The sequence below is a fragment of the Saccopteryx bilineata genome, chromosome 12 (genome assembly GCF_036850765.1).
Source record: "Saccopteryx bilineata isolate mSacBil1 chromosome 12, mSacBil1_pri_phased_curated, whole genome shotgun sequence".
NCBI lineage: Eukaryota > Metazoa > Chordata > Mammalia > Chiroptera > Emballonuridae > Saccopteryx > Saccopteryx bilineata.
The window spans coordinates 25,374,710-25,399,481 of record NC_089501.1 but is presented as its reverse complement, the minus strand read 5'-3'; the positions used below and the strand labels follow the sequence as shown (position 1 = coordinate 25,399,481).

At 35.7% G+C, this 24,772-nt stretch overlaps 1 protein-coding gene across 3 annotated transcripts in view; it reads right to left on the bottom strand.

Annotated features, from left to right (window-relative positions):
* LAMA2 (laminin subunit alpha 2) overlaps positions 1–24,772 on the bottom strand; it is a 660,268-nt gene that overhangs the window by 234,108 nt on the left and 401,388 nt on the right. For all 3 annotated transcript variants that reach the window (XM_066248490.1, XM_066248491.1, XM_066248492.1), the window contains 2 exons: positions 15,135–15,262; positions 6,117–6,203 (listed from right to left, as the gene is read on the bottom strand). In XM_066248490.1, coding sequence (XP_066104587.1) covers positions 6,117–6,203; positions 15,135–15,262 — 215 coding nt within the window. The remainder of the gene's footprint in view (positions 1–6,116; positions 6,204–15,134; positions 15,263–24,772) is intronic.

The window sequence follows — 24,772 nt, the reverse complement described above, 5'->3', positions numbered from 1 at the left end:
GTAAAATATGAACTAACATTTGAATGCTTAAAATTCCCCCACAATCCCTTCAGGAGTTGTGTTTGACAAATAGGAAGATTCTTTGGAATTTTAACCTATTCTTTTTTCTTACTTGATATTCAGAGCTTATAATCACATCCACATATATTCACATCTCATTTTGTTTACTATTAAGAGAGTGACTGTGCTCCACTAGAATAACAATACACAATGATCGTTATCACAGCCAACAAAAACCCATTATTTTCAGTTTACTTTCCTCAAAATGACTTACTGCCCTCAGGAGAGATGGTGTTATAATAAGATCTGGGGGTTTTTCTTAACATAGATACCAATTAATAAGTCCAACATTCTCTCACAATGAAAAACACCTTAGTCCATGAGAAAATAACTACAGTTAAATAGAGTAACTGAAGAAGCATCTAGAAGCATCTGCTTTTTATTTTTTGTTTTACGATATATAAGAAAACTTACTGACTATACATGATAGATAATTCATATGCCACTTTATTAAAAAGTGCACATTCATGTTTTATTACTGATGTATATGTATGTGTTTCTATACATGGAAAGGTATTCTTAGATACATTTATTTATTTATTTATTTATTTATTTATTTAATGAGAGGAGGGGAGGCAGAGACAGACTCTCACATATGTCTTACTAGGATCCACCCGGCAAGCCCACCAGGGGGCAATGCTCTGCCATCTGGAGCCTTTGTTCAGTTGCAACTGGAGCCATTTTTTAGCACCTGAGGCAGAGGCTATGGAGCCATCCTTAGCACGTGGGGTCAACTCACTCCAATTAAGCCATAGCTGCAGGATGGGAGGAGAAGAGGAAGAGAGAAAAGCAAAAGGGGGAGGGGTGGAGAAGCAGATTGGTGCTTCTCCTTTCTGCCCTGACTAGGAATCAAACTTGGGACATCTACATGCTGGGCTAATGTTCTACCACTGAGCCAACAGGCCAGGGCCTAAAATGTTTCAATAGAAATTAAAAAGTGATTTTAGGATCAGTGAATACAATAGTGCTAACCATATAACTTTATTAATAATGATGGTTTTGATATTCTGATCAAGTTGGATTCACCTAATAAAATTAATGTAATCACAGTCATTTGGACTTTCTAGCTTCTCAGAATTTTACTTTACCAATATTACTTTTCATTTAAAATCTCAAATCCTCTTATATGCAGGACAGAATGAGGACTTACAGAAAGGGTTCATTGGATTCCTTGCTAGAGAGAAATGCCTTGACATAATAAACTCACCATTCCTTTCCACATTTTTGCTAACTTTTTCAAATCAAAGTGCAGTGTTTTAGAAAGAAAACCTTCAAATGTAGATGACACTCCAAATATGCATGTAATGTATTTTTTTCTGTTGATCACTTAGAGAGACAGAGATGGAAAAATAAATAAGAGATGATAGAGATAGAGATAGAGATAGAGATAGAGATAAAAAGAATGGCAGAAGGGGAGAAAGATAACAATGAGAAGGAGAAAGCAACATTGGTGAGACTTTTATCTCACTCTTCTCTATCTGGTCTTCACCAACTTTGGGCTGAAATTGGTGGCCTGTGTTGCCATGATCTATGGACTGAAAACAATGCTTCAACCTCCCTAAGCAAATTGGAAAAGCTCTTGCTTTTTTCCCCTCCTGTTCTTCCTCAGACATTTACTAAACAGTTTTGTATGGCACAGTCTTTGGACTATAGTTCATGAAGAAAGACATACTTACAAAAGCAGCGCTGACCTACTAGAGATAAGCAAATACTTTGATGGAAGCATAGAACAGCAAGCAACTCAGATTAGGGTTAATGAAGGATGCCTTCAGGATGGTAGAGCCGAATTGTAAGAGTTGAGCAGGCAGAGGAATGGATGGGGTGCCGTATTCCAGGCAGAGGGAATTGCAAAATTGGCAAAGGCAAAGAGCATGGAGGCTGGAGTGTAGATGTAAACAGCTGGGCAAACATTTGAACTTTATCATCCATTTGGCCAAATAAGCTAAAGATTCAGGGAGTTTCCCTGCTTATATGGTCCCTTTCCACAAATTATTTTCATTTATTATTTATTTATTTATTTATTTATTTATCTTTAATTAAGTGAGAGGCAGGGAGGCAGACAGACAGACTTCCGCATGTGCCCCAACTGAGATCCACCCGGCAAGTGCCCTACGGGGTGATGCTCTGGCCCACTTGAGGCCGTTGCTTTATTGCTTGGGCAACCACGCTATTTTAGTGCCTGAGGTGAGGCCATGGAACCATCCTCAGCACCCAGGGACAACTTGCTTGAACCATTTGAGCCATGGCTGTGGAAGGGAAAGAGAAAGAGAGATATATAGAGAGAGAGACAGAGAGAGAGAAAAAGAGAGAAAGGTGAAGGGGTAGGTTGCAAGAGAAGCAGATGGTCACTTCTCCTGTGTGCCTTGACTGGGAATCAAACCTGGGACTTCCACACACCAGGCTGATGCTCTACTGTTAAGCCAACCAGCCAGGGCCACAAATTATTTTGTAAAAAGATTCTCTCTGGCATATGCAGAAAGATGAAGAGATAGTGGGCATAGCTGGGCCCTGAGGAACAAGAAAGAAGGTGGATTGGCAAGAAGTGGGCACACTGGGTTTGACCCTCTAATCTATCCCTTGGCTGAGTCCTTTTGTGCTGTGTACGAACTGTGAAATCATGTGAGCAGCCCTTTGAAACCTCACATGGAGTCACAATTTTGCTAATAGAACTACCAAGTAAGTGTAAGTGTCTCTCTTCCGTTATTTCTGCAACTTCACACTCTACATCCAGGATTCAAGGGCTCACAGAGACTGCAGCATGAGTGCAATCTCCTCAAAACAGTGATCTGATTACAATTAGACTTGATTCAGAGTCAGGCACTTCTGAAGCAGAGAACATTAAACTTGGATTTGGGAATTAAATTTTAAAAATCAAAAAAAGAACTACATATTACTTAAAATTTCTCTTGATGCTCCAACACTCCTCCCTTTATGCCTTTCTAGAGAGTGTCTCCTTATTGGTTTTCCCCTCTTGTCCCGATAATAAAATACTAGGAACTTAGTAAAGAGCCATAATAAATACCTCATCCCTGACTCTCTAAATTCTTACTTTCTTTAAAACAGTCCCCAGAGGAAAGCAATAATATGTCAAAGTATGGGTGCTTTGGCCCCAAGCAAAAGCTTTCCAAATCTCTTAACTGGAGTTCTACATGAAACAGAAGAGCCACCGATATTTTGTCACATCTCAGTTTGCTATCCTCTTTCATGATCTTTCATCCTTCTCTTAAATCAAGCAGCAAGGCCATCTTGTGCTACATGACAGAGTGAAGGAAGGAATTCGACAGGCAAGAGAGCAGAAACATAGGGATCTTCTGGACTTCCAGCTCTAAAAGTCACAATTCTTATGAATGTGACATCTACTCCTGCGAGTTATTCCCAAAGACAAAATGGGATGGAGATGAAAAGGCAGGCGGAGGAGTAGTGATGACAGTAGAGAAGCTGGTGCACCCCAGTGTAGAATGAAAGCAGCAGAATGCGTCCTGTGCCACCACCACCCCCCTCCACAGTGGCATGAAAAGAGTGCCTAGAGTTATTAGACCAGAAGGGGAAGGTAATTAAGAGGACATGAAAAAAGAATAGGTCAGAGCAACATACTTGGATGTTACTCAGAGATTGTTGGCCCCACCAAATGTTCATTGCCTAAAATATAAATACTCAAGCCTTCTGGTACTAAATAAGCTTGTTTGAACTTGGGTTCAAGCCTGAGAAGTGGAGAAGAGAGAAAAAAAAACTTAATTTAAAAAGTCATTGAGATATAATTGACATATGACATTGCGTGACTTTACAGAGTACTTGACAGATTATGTTCCTGAGCTCTTACAGCTCTGACCTATGGATAATTAAGTATCAGAATAGAAATTAAATTAAGATAAAGAATGTAAAGTTATAATTCCTGTCCATCTAGCTTTGCTCTGAGATGCATTCTTTCAATAGTATAAAAGCTGGGACTGGATGTTCAAACAAGACTCGAAAACAATGAGTTCAATAACTTGAACAGATTTCCTCATTCCAGGACATGTCATAATTTTTTTATCATGTTAATAGGTATTCCCCAAGCTTATGCAATCACAGAGCTCTATTGCAAGAACATCTACAGTCTAGGAAACACAGCTTTGGTTTTCCAATCACGTACAGAATAGTTCTGATGACAAGATTTAGTTTCTCCTCCTTACGCTAGCTCTTATTCCCCCTTCCTTTCCACTAAAGCTTACACATCTCAGAAAATGTTTCTCTTAAATATTTTTGGACCCAACTAAGGAACTTCTTGGCTTATATAAATACAGAGAAATGTCACACCCTAAGTATCCCTGGAAAACTTTAATCCATTCTTACTAGAAAAATAAATGATCCCATTCTCCATATAGTGATAATTTAAGATTATTTTTGACTGAAAAATTTGAACCAGAGATAAAAAATGCCATTTGATAAGCTATAAATGCATATTTCCACCTTTCTTTAATCAGATAAATGAAGATTTTAGATACAAAATCATGCTTTTTATCAGGTATTTCTCTCCTTGGTGATTTTTATTATACCAATTAGAATTATCCCTAGAATCCATTCAAACATTCTCATCCATGTTAAAGATGTGGGCTGCTTGAGAGCAAGGATTATGTAATGCATCTGTGTATACAATCTGTCTAGCCCTGAACCCAGCAAATGGTAGTTGCTGAACAAATGTTTGTTATATAATTTGAAAGATTTTAAATTGTAGATGGTTCAGAAACTATTGTCTAACTGAAAATACAGAGCATGAAGCAAAGCAGTATAAATATTTCATAGACTATGGTCATCTATGTGAGTGGATTTAATAACTTTATATGACAGAGCAGCTATCATTCTCCAGCTGCTTTAAAAAAAAACGTTGCCAATCGTCAGCTGGATGACGTGTATGTGGGGTGGGCATTAGGCATTTGATGTAAATCTGTCTTGGTAATGGTATGTTCTGCTATTATCTTAAATGATACACATGTTTTCTTAAAAAAAACACACTACTACACAATTAAAGACCTCCAGTTTCTCAATTGCAAATAAATCCTTCTTACTTTAACTCTGGTTTTCCATCATGAATTTATAGATGCCGCCATATGCACACATAGTCCTTGTTGCTGCTAAGAACTGTCATTGGCACTCTGTGCACAGGCTGCTAGCTGCTGGCTAAATGCCCTCTGGGAGACTGGCTCCTGCTTTGTTTATGCACCCTGGTTGAAACAGGGGCGATGGCTGCCAAGAGGACAGGAAAAGACAGGCAGAAATAGCCCTCTGTGGAGTTAGCTTTGGTGACAATGGGTGAAAGCAGGTCCTTTGCACCCACCTCACCCCCTGTCCCCCTGGGATGGTGGCAAAGTGGACTCTTTTCAGTGCTAAAAACAGAGAGGTCGTGTTGTATTTATCAATAATATCAAGGGGGAATTTCGTACCGTTTCATACTGAAACTGAAATTCAGAAGAACTCTTTCTTCAAAAAGATTTTAGGAGGAAAAATGAGCACAGAAATTACATAAAATATCTTTGGTTCCATGACTGAGCAGGCTAGTGACCATAAACAAGAATTAAAGTACTGTCTTGGAAGTACTCAGAAGAGGATATAAATCATGATAATAAGTTATATTTTATTTCTATTTTCAAATTTTATTTAAGGTAAATTATGAACCACTTGCTGAACTATGAACTACACATTTAAGCCACATTTTAAGGACAAAAAGCTAATTATGAAAAATAAATGGTGCCAATGTAGACAGTAAGATAAATCTTAAAGTGCATGACTTTCCACTTGAGCGATACTTTCTAGAAAGATTGTAGGTTAATGCGTAACCTTTAAGATTAAAACATTAATCAAACATTTCTCTGAGTGAGTGGAGATTTATAGAGCCATTTCTAGAGAATAAATAAACTATAAAAATATAATGCATTTGTTTGACAAGTGTGGTGAGAAACTTTATTTCATCTTACTGAGTGCAGCGGCTTTTCTGGGGTAGTGCAAAGGATGATAATGCCTGTAGTTTTATAACTCCCAAGGTAGAAATCATTTTGAAAGACGGCGTAGCCCGTGCTTACCTCTCACAGCGTGGTCCTGTGTACCCGACAGGGCATTCATCACAGATCAATCCAAGACTTCGGTCTAAATGGCACGTCGGGCTAAAGCTATGTTGATGTTGTTGGAGAACAACAGAGACAAGGAAAAAGCACATATACAAAGTCATTAGCAGCATATTTTCACTTCTCTCTCTCAGTACTGCTGTGACAAAAGGGTACAGGCTGGTCATTCTCGTCTCACAGACGGAGATTAGGGTCTGGCCAATCGAGGATGAAATGACATTGCTATTTCTGCAGACGTGAATATAGCCCAGTGGAGAGCAATATCCTGGTGACATGTTATTAACTGACTTTTGACTGTTCTGGGTCTGTGATCATCAGTTACAAGTGGGACTGAACTGCTCCTTTCTAGGGATTCCCCAGGCCCAGCAAAATACTGCCACATATTCTCTCTCCAGCCCAATCCTTCTGAAATTAAGAGCCTTCCAGAAATACCTGCCAGAGATTTGGGAAAACTCAGTATATAGAAGTGGAAGTGGTGATGACAGCGATGGTGGTGATGGGATTCCTACATCCAGTACTGTTACTGCAGGTGTGTGAATGTGTGTATGCATGCGTGCACACATGTGTGCAGGCTGCTGCCTGTAAGTACTCATAGGCATGCTGTCAACCCAGAAGAAATCCTCTGTAAAGCTTTCACAAGAGATCAAGCATGTTTATTCTGCCTAAATGGATAATAAAACCAAAGGAACTAAAACAACCTTTCCATTTCTCATCTTCTGGCATGTTCCAACATTTACCTCACTTCTTGCACATATTTCCCATGTGGATCTGAAGTAACAGAGTTGAACAGCAAGTCTGAAAACAGCCAAGTAACTGTGTATTAGCCTTAGCCTTCAACAGCGTGTTCCTTGACTTGTGAGAGACACCTCTCATGCGTGAACCCTTACCTAAGATTGACACAATGGCTCTCTGAAGAGTCATCAAACAGTCCACATTCTGTGCATTTTGCTGCTCTATCATTTTAAAAGGAAATGCCCCCAATTAATCTTTTTCCCATTATGTCTTTCCTAAATAGATTTATTTTCTATTATATATGACAGGACAATTCAGTAGAGGCTTGCTTGATGGCTAAATGAATTAAACAGAGAACAACAAATTAAATAGTGCAAGTCCTGATCTCGTTCTGCTCCTGACACTTGCATGAGTTTGGAATACTTTCTTAACTAGTGCACATCAGATCATTGGAAACATTTTGAATAATATTCCTCTGGCTTAACTCATAGTAGTCCAGCAAAGATTTACTAATCCTATTTTTTTTTATAGTAGCAAGCTATCAGAGCAAGTAGTTCTATCATTTTAAACATTTTAACTCATGGAAAATCTAAATGAATCTGCTTAGCTAAGGACTGAGGGGATGAGGGGATGGTGGCCAGGTCTGTAATATCTTGAGTTTACAAATATTACCCAGATGTAATATTCCACATTGAAGGGTTATGGTGGCTGCCACAAAAAAGCATAACCAAGACAAATCTAGCCCGTGCTCTTTGAGGGGAGAACCATGTTTTAGAGATCAGGCTGTGGTCGGCCACCTGTGATCCCAAAGGAGTTCACTGTGGGTGATTTTCTTGGCAGGAATGTGACTGCATTGATGAGAAGAGGCACATGTAAAAATAAAAAGAAATAGGATTTTCCCCTCCTTACCCAGTGACTTGCAATTGTTTTCAGACAAAAAAAAGGAAGAATTAGATTTTGACCAATTTCTAGAATGTGTGTACATCTCTTTTTAAAGACTGGCATTCTATAACTATCTCATCATCTATGGAGAATGACTCTAACTAGAAGCCCTCGATTTCCTATCCATGAGGGAATATAGTGATTGAAAGAAAACACCAATTTTTTTAAAATCCTTGACATGGCTTCTGACACTTTAAAACTATTTATAAAATAGATTTTAAATTTTAAATACACTCATGCATTGCTTAAAGTTGACAGAAGTAAAGTGCAATGCTGTCATTGACAAAAGAGAACACTTTTTTTTCAGAAAAAATGAAGCAATGACAATGAAATGTGAGATTTAACTAGTTCTTCATATTTCAGAATGATTTTTGCTAATAATTTTATCACATTTTTCCAAAATTTTATGAGCTCATTGGGGCAGGCATAATTTTCCTTGTTCAATGTCATCCAGGAGAATTTATCATGTAATTCAGGACTTCTGAATTCTAATATGATGTTCTCTTTTTGTCCAACCAGCATTCAACCTACTTATAAGAATTAAGTATGTTTAAACTTTTGATCATATAAATGCTTAACAAGAAGCAGTGAAGTAAAATGTTCTCATAAAGTATAACTGTATTTGTGCTTTAATATTTTTAATCAACATAAAATGAGGGTGCACTCCCTGATGGCGACAACTGAAATTATAGTTATAAAGAAGATGACATTCAGCACCAAAAGTAAACTGAGGATGAGAAATAAACATAGAAAACAAAACAAAAAAGGCTATAGAATTTGGATTGGCAAATGCAAAAACCTGACTTGATTTTGACCAAAATATGAATTTAACTGCTCTGTGACAGAAAGAGAAAACTGCAAGATCATTGTTGACTTCAAATGGTTCCAAGATGATGCCGTTTAACTCCAGTTGGCTAGCTCTCCCCTGGCAGAGAGAGTATTCTGCTTCCTGAACTACCTACTCCATGCCATGGAGGACACGAGAAACCCAAGAACAGCAAGCATTTTCCAAAAATAAGGGGAGGAAAAGAAGCTATTTTGGAACTATATAGCAAAGATCTGCATCTAGAAATAGCTTTTCTTAATGGCTGAACATAAATTTTTATATTTATAATGATTCATTTATAAGTAGACTACACATATATTCTATGTATAAATATGTATGTAAACTATAGGTGTATTCATTTATATATGTAAATATTTACAGGTAGATACAATTAATTTTGTTCCAAAAAAAAATTTAATTCTACCCAGCAACATATGTACATTAAGATAATATGCATCAATAAGGTTAAAGATGAAAAGAATACTAAAAAGAAAATGAAGGGTGTAGTTAGAATGAAAAATACATTTTGTAAGGTATGTTCATTTGACAGTGGCAGATCAAGATATGGCTTTGAACTAGCTCACAGTTATGCAAAAGGGAATGAATTGCCTCTTGGGGTTTAGATGTGATATGAAATAAACACTCCTTTCATCACTGGAATAACATTCCCATCATAAGGATTGGACAATCAGGCATGTTCTGTTTGCAGATACAATAGGGAAGGAGAACTCCTTTTAACTAATTATAACCTGGCATCTTTGGATAGGGAAAGAGAAACCCTAAGGGGATGAGTTGGTACAAAGGGATGAGAAGAAGCAGAGGACTCAAGAGGAAGAGCAGAAAAATAATGGAAAAACTCATTTACTTCAGGATTTTGGTTTGGGCAACATGAATTTTTAAAGTTTCTTCATGTTTACTTTTTTCAGTTCGGTGGTCTCTGTTTTATATATCCTTAGGAGAAATGTTAAGCTAACACATATTTCTTTGATTATCTCCAAATACGATGAAATCTGAATTAATCTCCACAATTGGGTTTGTAATTAAAATTGTGTTATTTTCTGTGTCTTTGGATGCAATATTTCTGTAAACCTGAGTTTCTTGTTCTGCAAAATGAGATAATATGATCTACCAAATAAAGCCTTTCACACTAAAATTGTATGAAAGTAAGCTTTTAGCATAGTGGCACAATAAATCATGGCTCTAATTTAATACTTTAAAATGTTTTGCCAAAGCATAATGATTTGTTTAAATTTTTAGGTACTCTGTTACTCATTAAATAATTAAACCGGCACTTTCTCATCCTGCTCTAGTACGTACAATTGAGTTAGCATAATGGTGGCCAAACCCTAGAGTCATTTTTATGATGAACATTTACAATTTGTCTAATATTAAGTTCTATTAATTTTTATTTTTGTTTTTCTTTAATGTCTCTGAAATTGTTTCTATTTCTACAGCCCCACTGGAAGAAGCACAGAGAGCTGAATATATGGGTTCTAATATCGGTTCTGCCACAAGCAGGATGTGTGATCACAATCAAATTACTTAATTTCTTTGGAGTTTAGTTTTTCTTTATGGTTTATGGAACTAGCACAATATATCATAATAACCCATGTGGACATAAATAACACTATGTAGAAAAGTGCTTTAAATTATCTAACACACTGTAAAATTTATTAAGAGCATTGTGGCTGTGGCCGGTTGGCTCAGTGGTAGAGTGTTGGCCTGCTGTGTGGAAGTCCTGTGTTCAAATCCCAGCCAGGGCACACAGGAGAAGCATCCATCTACTTCTCTACCTCACCTCCTTTTTCTCTATCTTTCTCTTCCCCTCCTGCAGCCAAGGCTCCATTAGAGCAAAGGTTGCCAGGGTGCCGAAGATTGCTCCATGACCTCCGCCTCAGGTGCTAGAATGGCTCCAGTTGCAATGGAGCAATGCCCCAGATGGGCAGAGCATCACCCCCTAGTGGACTTGCTGGGTGGATCCTGGTCGGGTGCATGTGGCAGTCTGTCTCTCTACCCCAAGGGTCGGGAAACTTTTTGGCCGAGAGAGCCATGAAGGCCACATATTTTAAAATGTAATTTTGTGAGAGCCATACAATGACCTGTGTACGTTACACATTATCCAATAAAAAATTGGTGTTGTCCCAGAGGACAGCTGTGATTGGCTCCAGCCACCTGCAACCATGAATATGAGTGGTAGGAAATGAATGGATTGTAATACATGAGAATGTTTTATATTTTTAACATTATTATTATTTTTATTAAAGATTTGTCTGCAAGCCAGATGCAGCCATCAAAAAACCACATCTGGCTCGTGAGCCACAGGTTCCCGACTCCTGCTCTACCCCCACAACCCCTACTTCTGACTTCAAAAAAATACAAAAAAAAATATGTTGAATGTTTCTGTAAGTTTCCATCTTGCCTTATAACAGTATTAGAGAATATTATTTTCTATTAGAACTACCAATTTTAACAACAATAATTCAATGTGTACTCTTGAATGAACCCAAGAGTCAGCTTTAGAAGTGTTGCATTCTTTCAGAAATTTAAAATTTAGCATTCCTGTTGCATACAAAGAAGAATTCATAATGGTATTAGTAAACAGAACTTGTTGGGAGCCCACCCTCTGTTCAGCCTTGTGCCAAGAATATCTCTTATTTTATTGTGTGACTGATGAAAATCTATGATTTTAATAATATTATCAATTCAAACACATCCTGAGTGTTCAAGGGCAGATAATAATGTGTTTTTTAAATATATTATTTAACCTATAAGGCATGTCATATCAGAAATTAATGAATATAAATCATTTGAAGTATTTACAATTTAATTTGTTTCTCTAGAGATAAATTTTATTACCTAGTTACAATCTATAGGTAGAATATATACATCACCAAAATGAGAAGGATAAGCAAAGAGTGGACATGTAAATAGTTGATGACATTGATATATATATGCATAATTTAAATATCATATGCTTATCTGTACTCACACATAAAAATAAATATAATAGTCTATATCTTTCTACATATATGTTTTATTTAGCAATATTACATAAAAAATTTGGAGTTAAAAAGTTTGTGATCTGTAAGATTTATGATCAGGGATTAAATAAATAAATCAACATAAAACCATTAACTAACTTTACACTTGTAGATGAAGGTTTTAGCAACCTTTAGCTGATTTCTTTTTTTTTCTTAACAAGATATCAAAAACTCATATTCATATCAACATATTCATATTCACATCAACATATTTATATTCAAATATATTCAATTTATTCCCCAGAGTTTCTAAGCAAATTATAGCAGTAATGATTGGTTTAAAAACTTTTTAAGAAGGAGAGTTTCACTAAGGCATTATGTCCTATTATCTAGTGATTTTAAAAGAAAATTTAACCTGTTAGATTAAAATGAATTTTTTCCATTGCAATTGTGCAGTAGACTCTGTTAATTTTCCAAGTTGCTCTAACTTAAAAGACTTTATAGCTCTGAACACAAACTTTTAAGATTTTTAAAATAAATTAATTTCAGTATCCCTTCTTTCTACTATGAAAATGCTACATTTAAAGCTGGAATTTAAAATAAACTAATGCTGTCTCCCCAATTCCACTTGTAAGGATAAAATTATTACTTAATAATTCAATAATTATTTAATACACATTTAATAATTCAATAATTATTTAATATAATAATTATTTAATATACTTTGAAAATTGAAAAATCTTTAAATACTTTTTTTAACTATAACTGTTTTTAGTGAATTGTCTTTATATTAAAAAAATCAAGATCTGTATAATTATACAAAATTATAATACAGAAACTTGACGAAATACAATCACTGGACCCTGAGACCTCAATCCCTCTGGCATTGATGAATGCTGTCTTAATGCTTGCTGACTTTTTTCCTCTCAACAACATTTAGAACCCACTACTAAGGTAGAAGCATAGTAAACAGAGGGGTGATTGATGAATTCCTACCTTTACACAAAGTTCTCTCCCTAACGGCCCCTCTGCATTTTGTAGTCATGTTGGTAAGGCTTGAGGATTAATCCATATGCTCTATACATTCAATTAATAAAATAATTCCAAAAACTATTAGGCTAGGTTTCATATGGTGCAGTGAATGGCCAGCTCTGCTGAACCGACACCTGTCCTAAGTTCCTGACTGTTGTCTGAGAAGGTGGTGCAATGCAGATGAGTGGAAAAATGCAATCCTTCCGCTTCCTTCAGTGAAAGATAGTGTTGAACAATGGGCTAAGTGTATATTAGATGGTTCTGGAGAATTCATTTAGCCATAGTGAATGAGTAGGTCCTTCTTTATGTGATCTAACCATTCACAAATACACCAGAGAGCAAGGTTTGTGTCACATTACAGTCAACATAGGCCTGACTAGTCATTAATTGTGAAAGACTTTAATTCTCCTATATTCACTATTTTCCAGTAGGTTCCCTGTTTGCCTTCTTCCTCTTCTCTGATACCTTTGGTTGCCAAAGGATTTCAGTTTTGTGCCTATCAAGGCTCATGCCCTAAATGCTGGAAATGATTTGACATTTTTATACATTAACCCAGTTTTCTATTTAATTGCTTTTAATATTATCACTTAAAAAGCAATGTGTTTGTCAAAGAAATCTGCAAACAACTGAAAGGCACATGGACTTAAAATTCCAACTCTGATATTTCAGTATTTTATGACTCTGAGCAAATTATTTGATGATAGTTCTAACGGATTCACCATGCCCAATCACTGTTTTAGGTGCTTTGTGTATTTTAAATTTATGTAATTCTTACAACAACCTTATAAGAGGGTCTTATTTATCACAATGACAACTGTGATACAGAGAACTGAAGTACATTTTATGGTTACACAGCTAGAAAGTATAAGACTCAGGTTTTAAATCAAGAAATTCTAGCTCCAGAATTGGTACTATGGTGCTATTTTCTTACTAAGAGCCTTTAAAAAAATCTATAAAATGGCAGTCATCATACCCATTTTACTGGGTTGTTTCTGAGAGTAAACTAATACCAAATATAGTGCTTAACCCTGTGCCTAGAATATAGTAATCTGTTTTCATTAAATATTACTTTTTCTCCTTTTCCAATGACTAAGGTGGAAAGTTCTGAGAAAAAAGGATTCTTGGGAGAAGGACCAGGGTTTATATGGACTGAAGAGTAAGAAGCATAATTCTAATGAGAACTTTAAACTTAATGACAGAATATTTCTTAAAGTCTTTAACTTGTAATATTTATTGACTCTATTAACAAAACACTATTTTCATTAGTAGTGTCCTGGGTAAGACCTCAGAGTATGACCAGCTTGATCACACTTTCATATTAAAAGTCTAGAGCTGACAGATTTCTTTAAAATGTCATTAAATTTTTTCACTATACAATTATTCTTACAGCATTTAGAAATAGTTGGGAGGGGCATACTATAGTATTAACTTTATTAAGCACTAAGCTCACCTTTAAGAAGCTTCTCAAAAAATCCCATATATATAAAATTATAGTTATTTATAATTTTTTTCAAATAAAAATGTTCATTTTGTTCAACATAAAATGCCTATTTAAAAAAATTTTTTTCAGGTTCCTGCATAGGTATTTATTAGAATGGCAGCCCTGAGTGAATATGAATTGGCAGCAGAAATTGGAATCAAGTATTCTCCTAAAAGATAAGGGAAAGAGAAGACAATGGAAAAGGTTTATTGTTCTGGATGAACAAGAGAAAAGAGAGAGAGAGAGAGAGAGAGAAAGGAAAGAAAACTGGATGACTAGAAAAGTTGTATTGTTTGCATTAAACATTTTCAAGATCTAGTTTATAAAAAATCAGGTGCTAATTATCATTCATATTTCAATATTCATACAGTTCATAATACAATTCTTATCATTATAATTGTTTTACTAAGATATATATCTATATAATATGATGTTATATGATACTATGATAAACCATGTGATGACTGAGGAACACACCAGGTGCTTAAAGGTTCGCTAGATTTATCTCATTTTACCATTTATGGGAGTTTGTGACTTGTCCAAGATTCACAAATAAATAGGGTGAGACTGGGACCCAAATGAGCAGCACTTATTACTGGTCTTTTCATTATAGTATGAAGATATGTGTGTTTCTGTGTGTGTGTGTGTGTGTGTGTGTGAGTGTGTTTGTGTGCATGTGTGCCTGTGTGCATGTAGATATATTTGTATAAAATACATCTGTTCTTTGTAGTTAGTTTCAAAATTTTATTTCAGCTCAGTCCTTAGCTACTATATCATCAAAACTAGAGCTAAAGTATTAAAACTTCTGCAGAATAAATAGCGATAATTTTAAATATATTTTATATTTTAAAACTCGTATTCCTGAGAAATTCATGCATGTGTTTATTATTTAGTTATGTGTGACAAGAGAAAGGGTACATTCTATATAAAAATGCACTTACATAACTGGATGCCCAATCTTTAGAGAGGTAACTGCTACTCACTTATTTGATGGGACATTGAGTGGACAGGCACAGGGCTGACAGTCTTCAGAGGTTCCTTTATTAGGATCGCCATAGAAACCAGGAAGACATTGATTGCAATATGGCCCACCTGTGTGATCCTTACAGTTCTGAGAAGGAAATGCACATCAAAGTTTATTATTTTGGTCTCAAGCAACAACATCTTACCAAAAATAGGTCTACAGAGTTATTAGTCTGTTTCCTGGTAGTCAGAATAATTTTCCACATGAAATGGTCAATTTTACAGCTGGGAAATAGCATTGAAAGTTAATTTAATATATAGCTAGAAACTACATGCTAGTTTCAGCATATGCACATTTATAAAAAATGACTAAAATTCATTATAATTTTTTTCATAATGCAAATACTATTTCCTTCTTTTTTAGATTGTAATTATTTTTTCCTTTAAGAAATACATGTGATTGTTCATGCATGTGTATTTGTGCATAGTTATAGACCCTTAATAAAGTGTGTTTAATGGAAACTGTAGCTAGGTAAAAAAAAAAAAAATCAATCGTTCAGCTTAAAACTGCTGATTTAATGAGAACTATAGCTAATCATACAAATCCCCTGGGACTATGTCCTCTTACTTCAGAGATTAATTTGGACCTCAGTGGACTCTGATGATTTGCAGACTGCATTAATGTATTACATCTGTAAATGACTTTTTTGACTCATAATTATACAAAGAGAATCTTGAAAATGTGTTAAATATATTCCAATACATATTGAAACCACAAGCACCTAGTAATTACCTTTAGATAATTTTCGAAAAACTGAAACCGCATTTTCCTGTCAATTAGTATTTATTGAATCCATATCCTTTTCAAAAATAAGAATTTATATCTTGATTTCTTCATGTTAATTAAAGTACATTCATCCGGTTAGATTGTGTTCACAAAACTCATCAAGACTGGTTTAAAGGTGAACAATTCAGTTAATCAAGCAATGGAATTGTCTATAAAGCTTCTAATAGCACAATTTGATAAACTTGTATCATACAGATATCACTTACTTCTTCAGTCTCCAGTGGTACAATAAAACATATCTAATGCTTATTAAGTATCATGTAGTATGGATTTATTATGACTAAAATACATTTTTCATTTTACAAACATATATAATTATAATTTTTTTCTCATGTTCAAGAGTTCATCAGAGCTTAAGATTGTGAAAACTTTATTTTTATGATCAATAACCAAATAGGAAATAGCTAAAATATAAATTTATTTTAAGTTAAAGTCAAACTTGATTCATCTGGATGACCATTAGAATAGCCAGACTAATTTAACAAAAATTCTGAAGTATTATTTATTTCAGTATATTTTTAAGTATATGTTAAGTACATTTCAAAAAAGCTCAATTTAATTATATTTTAGCAAGTGGATTTAATTTAAAAATACACGCTTTTCAACATAGCTTGTTAAATATCTTGGGGAGAAAGATTTTTATCAAGTTGAAGATATTTAATGGAAATCCAATCATTTAACTCTCTAAACCTCTCACTTACATTGCATAAAATGAGGGAACTAACGCCCATGATTTATGGAATTTTCAAACTCTAAAATCCCCTGACAGTTCCACAACCACAAGTAGATTTTTCATTAAGGTATTTTAAATTCTATCTCAAATTTACCTGGTAACCCTTCTTCAAAGAGAGCATAGAGGTTAACTTCACTATCAACAGTTGTTTAAATAACAGCATATTGGGATGAAACACGCAAAATACGGGTCAATTTGAAGAAAGGCTTTTATTTCATCTTTGTATTTGTTACTTTTGGTATTCAAGTTTAGTTAAAGTTGTCTATTACTGCTGACCTGTGGTGCGCAGTGGATAAAGCGTCAACCTGGAAATGCTGAGGTCACTGGTTCGAAACCCTGGGCTTGCCTGGTCAAGACACATATGAGAATAATGCTTCCAGCTCCTCCCCCCTTCTCTCTCTCTCTCTCTCTCTGGCTCTCCTCTCTCTCTCTCTCTCTCTCTCTGTCTGTCTCTCTGTCTCTCCCTCTCCTCTCTAAAATGAATAAATAAAAAAATAAATAAAGTCTATTATTTAAAAAAATTGTAGGCTTTTGCAATATTCTTTGCATACTGTCATAATCACAATCAAAATTATATTTTTAAAGACTTAGGTGTTTTAAAAATAAAAACTTCTTTAAAACCCCTAAACTTTTTCCTTTTTATTAAATTTATTGGGGTGACACTGGTTAACAAAATTATACAGGTTTCAGGTACACAATTCTACAATACATCATCTGTACCTGTATTGGAGTATTCACCACCCAAGTCAAGTCTCTGTCCATCACAATTTCTCCCCCTGGGCCCACCTCCACCTCCTCTACTCTCTACCCCTAGCAATCACCACATTGTTGTCTGTGTGAGTTTTTCCCCTTCTTTATCTTTTGTGCTTAGTCCTTCTATCCTCCTCAGCCCCCCACCCCCAACAGCTGTTAGCCTACTCTCCATGAGTCTGTCTCTATTTTGCTTGTTTTACTATTTTGTTTATTAGATTCTAACATGAGTGAAATCATATAGTACTTGTGTTTTTCTGATTAGCTTATTTCTTTTAGCATAATGCTCTACTAAGTGTCCATCAGTAGATAAGTGGTTTAAAAGCTGTAGTACATTTATGGAATACTACTTGGGCTGTAAAAAAGACAGAGATTTTTTTTTTAATTTAGACAATTAAATTTAACAGGATGACATTGGTTAGAGTACATAGATTTAGAGCAGGGGTCCCCAGACTTTTTACACAGGGGCCAGTTCACTGTCCCTCAGACCATTGGAAGGCTGCCAGGTACAGTGCTCCTTTCACTGACCACCAATGAAAGAGGTGCCCCTTCCGGAAGTGCGGCAAGGGGGCCGGATAAATGGCCTCAGGGGGCCGCATGCGGATCGCGGGCCATAGTTTAGGGACGCCTGGTTTAGAGAAAACATCTCCACATCGTTTGGACAGTCGATTATGTTGTACACCCATCACCCAAAATCAGACGAGATCGGGCACGTTCAGGGTGGTATAGCCGTAGACTCATCACCCAAAATCAAATCATCTTCTGTCACCCTATATTTTGTTTCTCTTTAAGCTCCTCCCCTTCCCCCACTCCCCTCTCTCTCCACTCCTTCCTTTCTCCTGGTAACCACTGCATCCCCATCTATGTCCATGAGTCTCAACTTTGTGTCCCACCTATGCATGGAATCATACAGTTCTTAGCTTTTTCTGATTTACTTATTTCACTCAGTATAATGTTATCAAGGTCCATCCATGTTATAAATGACACTATGTCATCATTTCTATGGCTGGGTAGTATTCCATTGTATATATGTACCACATTTTCTTTATCCAATCCTCTATTGAAGGGCACTTTGGCTGTTTCCATTTCTTGGCAATCGTGAACAATGCTGTGATGAACATGGGGTGCACGTGTCTTTATGTACCCATGTTTTCGAGTTTTGTGGGTGTATACCAAGTAGAAGGATTGCTGGGGCATATGGTAGTTCTATTCTTAATTTTTTGAGGACTCATCATCCTTTCTTCCATAATGGTTGTACTACTTTACATTCCAATCAACAGTGAATGAGGGTTCCTTTTTCTCCACAGCCTCTCTAACACTTGTTATTACCTGTCTTGTTGATAGTAGCTAATCTAACAGGTGTGAGGTGATATCTCATTGTAGTTTTGATTTGCATTTCTCGAATAGTTAGTGATGATGAGCATTTTTTCATATATATGTTGGCCATTTGTATTTCTTCTTGGGAGAAGTATCTGTTCATGTCCTCTTCCCATTTTTTTTATTGGATTGTTTATTCTCTTCCCATTTTTTTAAATTTGTTTGTTGCTGAGTTTTGTGAGTTCTGTATATATTTTGGATATTAGTCCCTTATTTGAGTTGTTGTTTGAAAATATCATCTCCCATTTAGTTGGCTGTCTGTTTTGTTGTCAGTTTCTTTTCTTTGCACAAGCTTCTTAGTCTGATGTAGTCCCATTCATTTATCTTTACCTTCACTTCCCTTGCCTTTGGAGTCAAATTCATAAAGTGCACTTTATAACCAAGGTCCATGAGTTTAGTACCTATGTTTTATTCTATGTAGTTTATTGTTTCAGATCTTATATTTAGTTCTTTGATCCATTTTGAATTAATTTTTGTGCAAGGAGATAAACTGTAGTCAAGTTTCATTCTTTTGCATGTGGCTTTCCAATTTTCCCAGCACCATTTATTGAAGAAGCTTTCTTTTCTCAATTGTGTGTTTTTGGCCCCTTTATCAACGATGATTTGATCATATATATGTGATTTTATTTCTGGGCTCTCTATTCTGTTCCATTGGTCTGTGTGTCTATTTTTCTGCCAGTACCATGCTGTTTTGATTATTGTGGCTCTGAAGTATAGTTTGAAGTCAGGTATTGTAATACCCCCAGCTTTGTTTTATTTCCTTAGGATTACTTTGGTTATTCGAGGTTTTTATGGTTCCATATAAACCTGATAATTTTTTGTTCCATTTCTTTAAAAAATGACATTGGAATTTTTTTTTTACAAAATATAATTATATATTTTTTAAAAATATTTTTTTATTAATTTTAAAGGGGTGACAGATATATAAAAAGATGCTCATCTTCATTAGTTATTAGAGAAATGCAAATCAAACCTACAATGACATACCACCTCACACCTGTTAGATAAGCTATTATCAACAAGACAGGTAATAGCAAGTGTTGGAGAGGCTGTGGAGAAAAAGGAACCCTAATTCACTGTTGGTGGGAATGTAAAGTAATACAACCATTATGGAAGAAAGTATGGTTGTTCCTCAAAAAACTGAAAATGGAACTACTATATGACCCAGCAATCCTTCTACTGGGTAAATACCCCCAAAACTCAGAGACATTGATACGTAAAGACACATGTAGCCCCATATTCATTGCAGCATTGTTCACAGTGGCCAAGACATAAAGACATTGGGATTTTGATGGGAATTGCATTAAATTTGTATATTGCTTTGGGTAATATGGTCATTTTAACTACATTTATATTTCCTATCCAAGAATAAGAAATATTTTTCATTTCATTGTGTCTTTTTCCATTTCCTTTAGTAATGCTTTGTTGTTTTCAGTATATGGGTCCTTTACATTCTTTGTTATGTTTATTGCTACATATTTTATTATTTTTTGTTGCTACTGTAAAAGGGATTACTTTCTTGAGTTCTTTTTATGAGGTTTCAATGTTGGCATATAAGAAAGCAATAGACTTCTGTACATTAATTTTGTATCCTGCAACCTAACTGTATTGGTTTATTGTTTCTAATAGCTTTTCTGTAGAGTCTTTGGGGTTTTCTATATACAGGATCATGTCATCTGCAAAAAGTGAAACCTTTACTTCTTCTTTCCCAATATAAATGCCTTTTATTTCATTCTCTTGTCTGATTGCTCTGGCTAGAACTTTCAGCATTATGTTGAATAAGAGTGGAGAGAGTGGGCAACCTTGTCTTGTTCCTGATTTTAGAGGAAAAGTTTTCAGTTTTTACCATTTAGTATGATGCTAGTTGATGGTTTGTCATAAATGGCCTTTATTATGTTGAGGTATTTTCCTTCTATACCCATTTTGTTGAGTATTTTAAACATATAACGATGTTGTATTTTATTGAATGTCTTTTCTGCATCTATTGATAGGATCACCTGGTTTTTGTTTGTTTTGTTGATACGGTGTATTACATTAATCATTTTATGTATGTTGAACCATCCTTGTGTTTCTGGGATGAATCCCACTTGATTGTGATGAATTAGTTTTTGATGCATTGTTGTATTCAATTTGCTAGTATTTTGTTTAGGATTTTAGCATCTGTATTCATTAGAGATATTGGTCTGTATTCTTTTTTTTGTGTTGTCCTTGCCAAGTTTTGGTATGAGGGTTATGTTGGCCTCATAAAATGTGTTTGGCAGTATTGCTTCTTCTTCAATTTTTTGAAAGACTTTGAGAAGTATAGGAACCAAGTCTCCTTTGAATGTTTGGTAGAATTCACTAGTATATATATCCATCTGGCCCCAGACCTTTAGTTTTGGGGAGGTTTTTGATAGTTGTTTCTATTACCTCCCTGCTTATTGGTCTATTTAGGCTTTCTACTTCATGATTCATCTAGGAAGATTGTATTGTTCTAGGAGTTTATCCATTTCTTCTAGATTGTTGAATTTGGTGGCATATAATTTTTCATAGTATTTTGTGATAATCTTTTGTATATCTATTATATCTGTGGTAATTTATCCTCTTTCATTTTGGATTTTGTTTACATGAGTCTTTTCTCTTTTTTCCTTAGTGAGTCTTGCCAGAGGTTTGTCAATTTTATTGATCTTTTCAAAGAACTAGTTCTTTGTTGTATTAACTTTTTCTATAGTTTTTCTGTTCTCTATTTCATTTATTTCTGCTCTTATTTTTTATTATTTTCTTTCTTCTGCTGGTTTTGGTTTGTCTTTGTTTTTCTTTTTCTAGTTCCTTAAGATGTGATGTTAGGTTGTTTACTTGGGCTCTCCCTTGCTCTTTCATATAAGCATGTAATGATATGAACTTCCCTCTTATTACTGCTTTTACTGAATCGCAGAGATTCTGGTATGCCATATTGTCATTTTCATGTCTATATATATCTCTTGATCTCTTCTTTCATTTCTTCTTTTGCCCATTCATTTTTTAGAAGTATGTTTTTTAATTTCCACATTTTGGTGGGTGTGTTTACTTCTTTTTTGCAGTTGAATTCTAGTTTCAAAGCCTTATGGTCAGAGAATATGCTTGGTATAATTTTAATCTTTCTGAATTTGTTGGTGTTGGTTTTGTGGCCCAGTATATGGTCTAGTCTTGAGAATGTTCCATGTACACTGGAGAAAAATGTATACTTTGATGTTTTGGGATGAAATGTCCTGTAGATGTCTATTATGTCCTTTTGTTCTAGTGTTTTATTTAAGGCTGATATTTCTTTATTGATTTTCTGTTTGAATGAATGATCTAAAACCATCAATGGTGTATTGAGGTCTCCAAGTATGATTATATATTTTTTGGTTTGCACTTTTAGATCAGTTAGTAGTTGTCTTGTATATTTTGGTGCTCTTTGGTTTGGTGCATATATATTAAGGACAGTTATATCTTCCTGATATACTATCCCCTTTATCATTATAAAACATCCATCCTTGTCTCTGGTTACCTTTGTTGTCTTATAGTCAGCATTGACATATATGAGTATAGCTACTCCTGCTTTTCTTTGGACATTATTTGCTTGGAGAATCATTTTTCAACCTTTCACTTTGAATCTATTTTTATCCTTGTAGCTTTATGTATCTCTTGAAGGCAGTATACTGTTGGGTTTTGCTTCTTGATCCAATCTGCTACTCTATGCCTCTTTATTGGTGAGTTCAATCCATTTACATTTAGTGTAATTATTGACACTTGAGAATATCCTATTGCCATTTTATATACTTCTTTCTGATAGCTTTGTGACTTGTTTGGTTCTTCTTTTTTGTTCTTCTGTCATTTGTTTTTGTTTGGTGGTGTTTCATAATTCTATCTTCTGTTTCTTCTTTTTTTAAGCTATGTGTTTCAGTAGTGGCATTTTCATGGGTGGTTACCATTAGGCTATTAGAAGAAAAATTATCATATTTATTAGAGTTCATTATCTCATGAGTGCTTCTGCACTCCATACCCCTTTGTTACTGCTTATCTTTATCCTCTCCCCTTTTGTGTTATTGTTGTCACAGTTTATACTTGTTTTTATTGTGGTTTTGTTAAAAAAAATTTACTTGTAATTTTGTCTTGTTTTGTTCTTTGTATCTGGTTGGATAACCTCCTTTAGTATTTCCTGTAGTGGGGGTTTTCTGGTGATAACTTTCCTCAGCTTCTGTATGTCTGTAAATGTTTTCACTTCCTTTTCATATTTGAAGGATAACTTTGATGGATGTAGTATTCTTGGTTGGTAGTTCCTCTCTTTCAGTACTCTTTCAGAAACTCTGGCTTCTAGAGTTTCTGCTGAGAAATCTGATGATAGCCTAATGGACCTTCCTTTATATGCTATATCCTTCTTTTCCCTAGCTGCCTTGAGGATTCTTTCTTTGTCATTGATTTGTGATAATTTCATTATGATGTGCCTTGGAGTAGGTTTGTTTGGGTTGAGGTAACTCGGAATTCTGTTTCCTTCTTGGATTTGAGGCTCTAACTCTTTCCACAGGCTTGGGAAGTTCTCATTGATTATTTGTTTCAATATGTGCTCCATTCCCTTTCCCTCTCTTCCTCTTCCAATATAGTCATTATTCTTATATTGCTCTTCCTGATGGAGTCAGACAATTCTTGTAGGGCTTTCTCATTTTTTTTTTTAAATTTGTGAGTCTCTCTTTCATTTTTTTTAAATTTGTGAGTCTCTCTCTTCTTCTCTCTGTAGTATCTCCAGTTGCCTGTCTTCAATATCACTGATTCTCTCCTCTATCTGGCTTGTTCTATTGGCTAAGCTGTTACCTCATTTTTCAGTTCATGTATTAAGTTTTTCCTCTCTGTTTGGTTCTTTTTTTATAGTTTTAATTTCTTTGGTGAAGTACTCTCTTTGTTCATTAAGTTGTTTTCTTAGCTCACTAAATTGCCTTTCAGTGTTTTCTTGTATCTTACTGAGTATGTTTAGAACTTTAATTTTGAATTCTCTGTCATTAAGCTCTAAGGTTTCCATGTAATTGAGATTTTTTTTCCTGGAGATTTATCATCATCTGTCTGAGCTATGTCTCTGTCTTTTATATCTATATTTAATTTTTTTTCTTGATGGCATTTGTGGGTGACATTGTTAATAAACCCAATAAGAGATAATTATTCCTTTTTCTGGCAGGGGGCGCTGTACTACAAGATTTGCCCTTGCAAGATTCTTGGGTGATCTGTTAAGGTTTAGCTGTCGCCTTTGTAATGATGAAGGCAGAGTTATTGCATTGGTAGGAGGGGTTACTGCTAGGGTTTTGCCACTTTATGATATTGGCACTGGCTGACCAGGAGTCTTCCAGGACCCTCCCCCATGTCCCCACAAAGCAGGGCACCTAGTTTCTGGGTGCCCCCACCTCTCATAGAAGAGAGCAGCCTGGAGACCTAGTGGAGGAGGATCCGCCACCACTGCCGTTTTCACAGCAAGAGGAGCAATGAGGAACCGTATGGCTATGGTGACAGAGTCCAGTCCCTCCTCCAATATCACTCTAAACTTTCTAGGCACAGCCCTGGGCTGGACCAGGGGTGCGTGCCACAAGCCAGTATCGCCAAGTTTAGGGAGCAGCTGCGGCAGAGATAGCAGATCAGGGGCTTCCCATCCACACATGCTAAACTCCCTCTGGCAAGTCGGTTCCTGAGCTTCAGAGCTGGTGGCATGCAGATCCCAGTTCCCAGTGCCACAAGACTAAATTGTGTCGGTAGGGTGGGCAGATCAAGCACGCCCCAGTGTCCTGTGCGCCAGTCTCCACAAGCTATTCACCTGTAGTTCTTGGGAGCTTGCCACTGACTTTGTGTGTGTCCTATGCCTGTAATAGCTCAACCCTGAATCACTGGTGCAGCAGACACCAGGAACCAGCCCTGCTCTCCGTTCTTGGTCATCGCCCCTTGCTCTGCTCCTTCCCCCCAGACTCTCCACC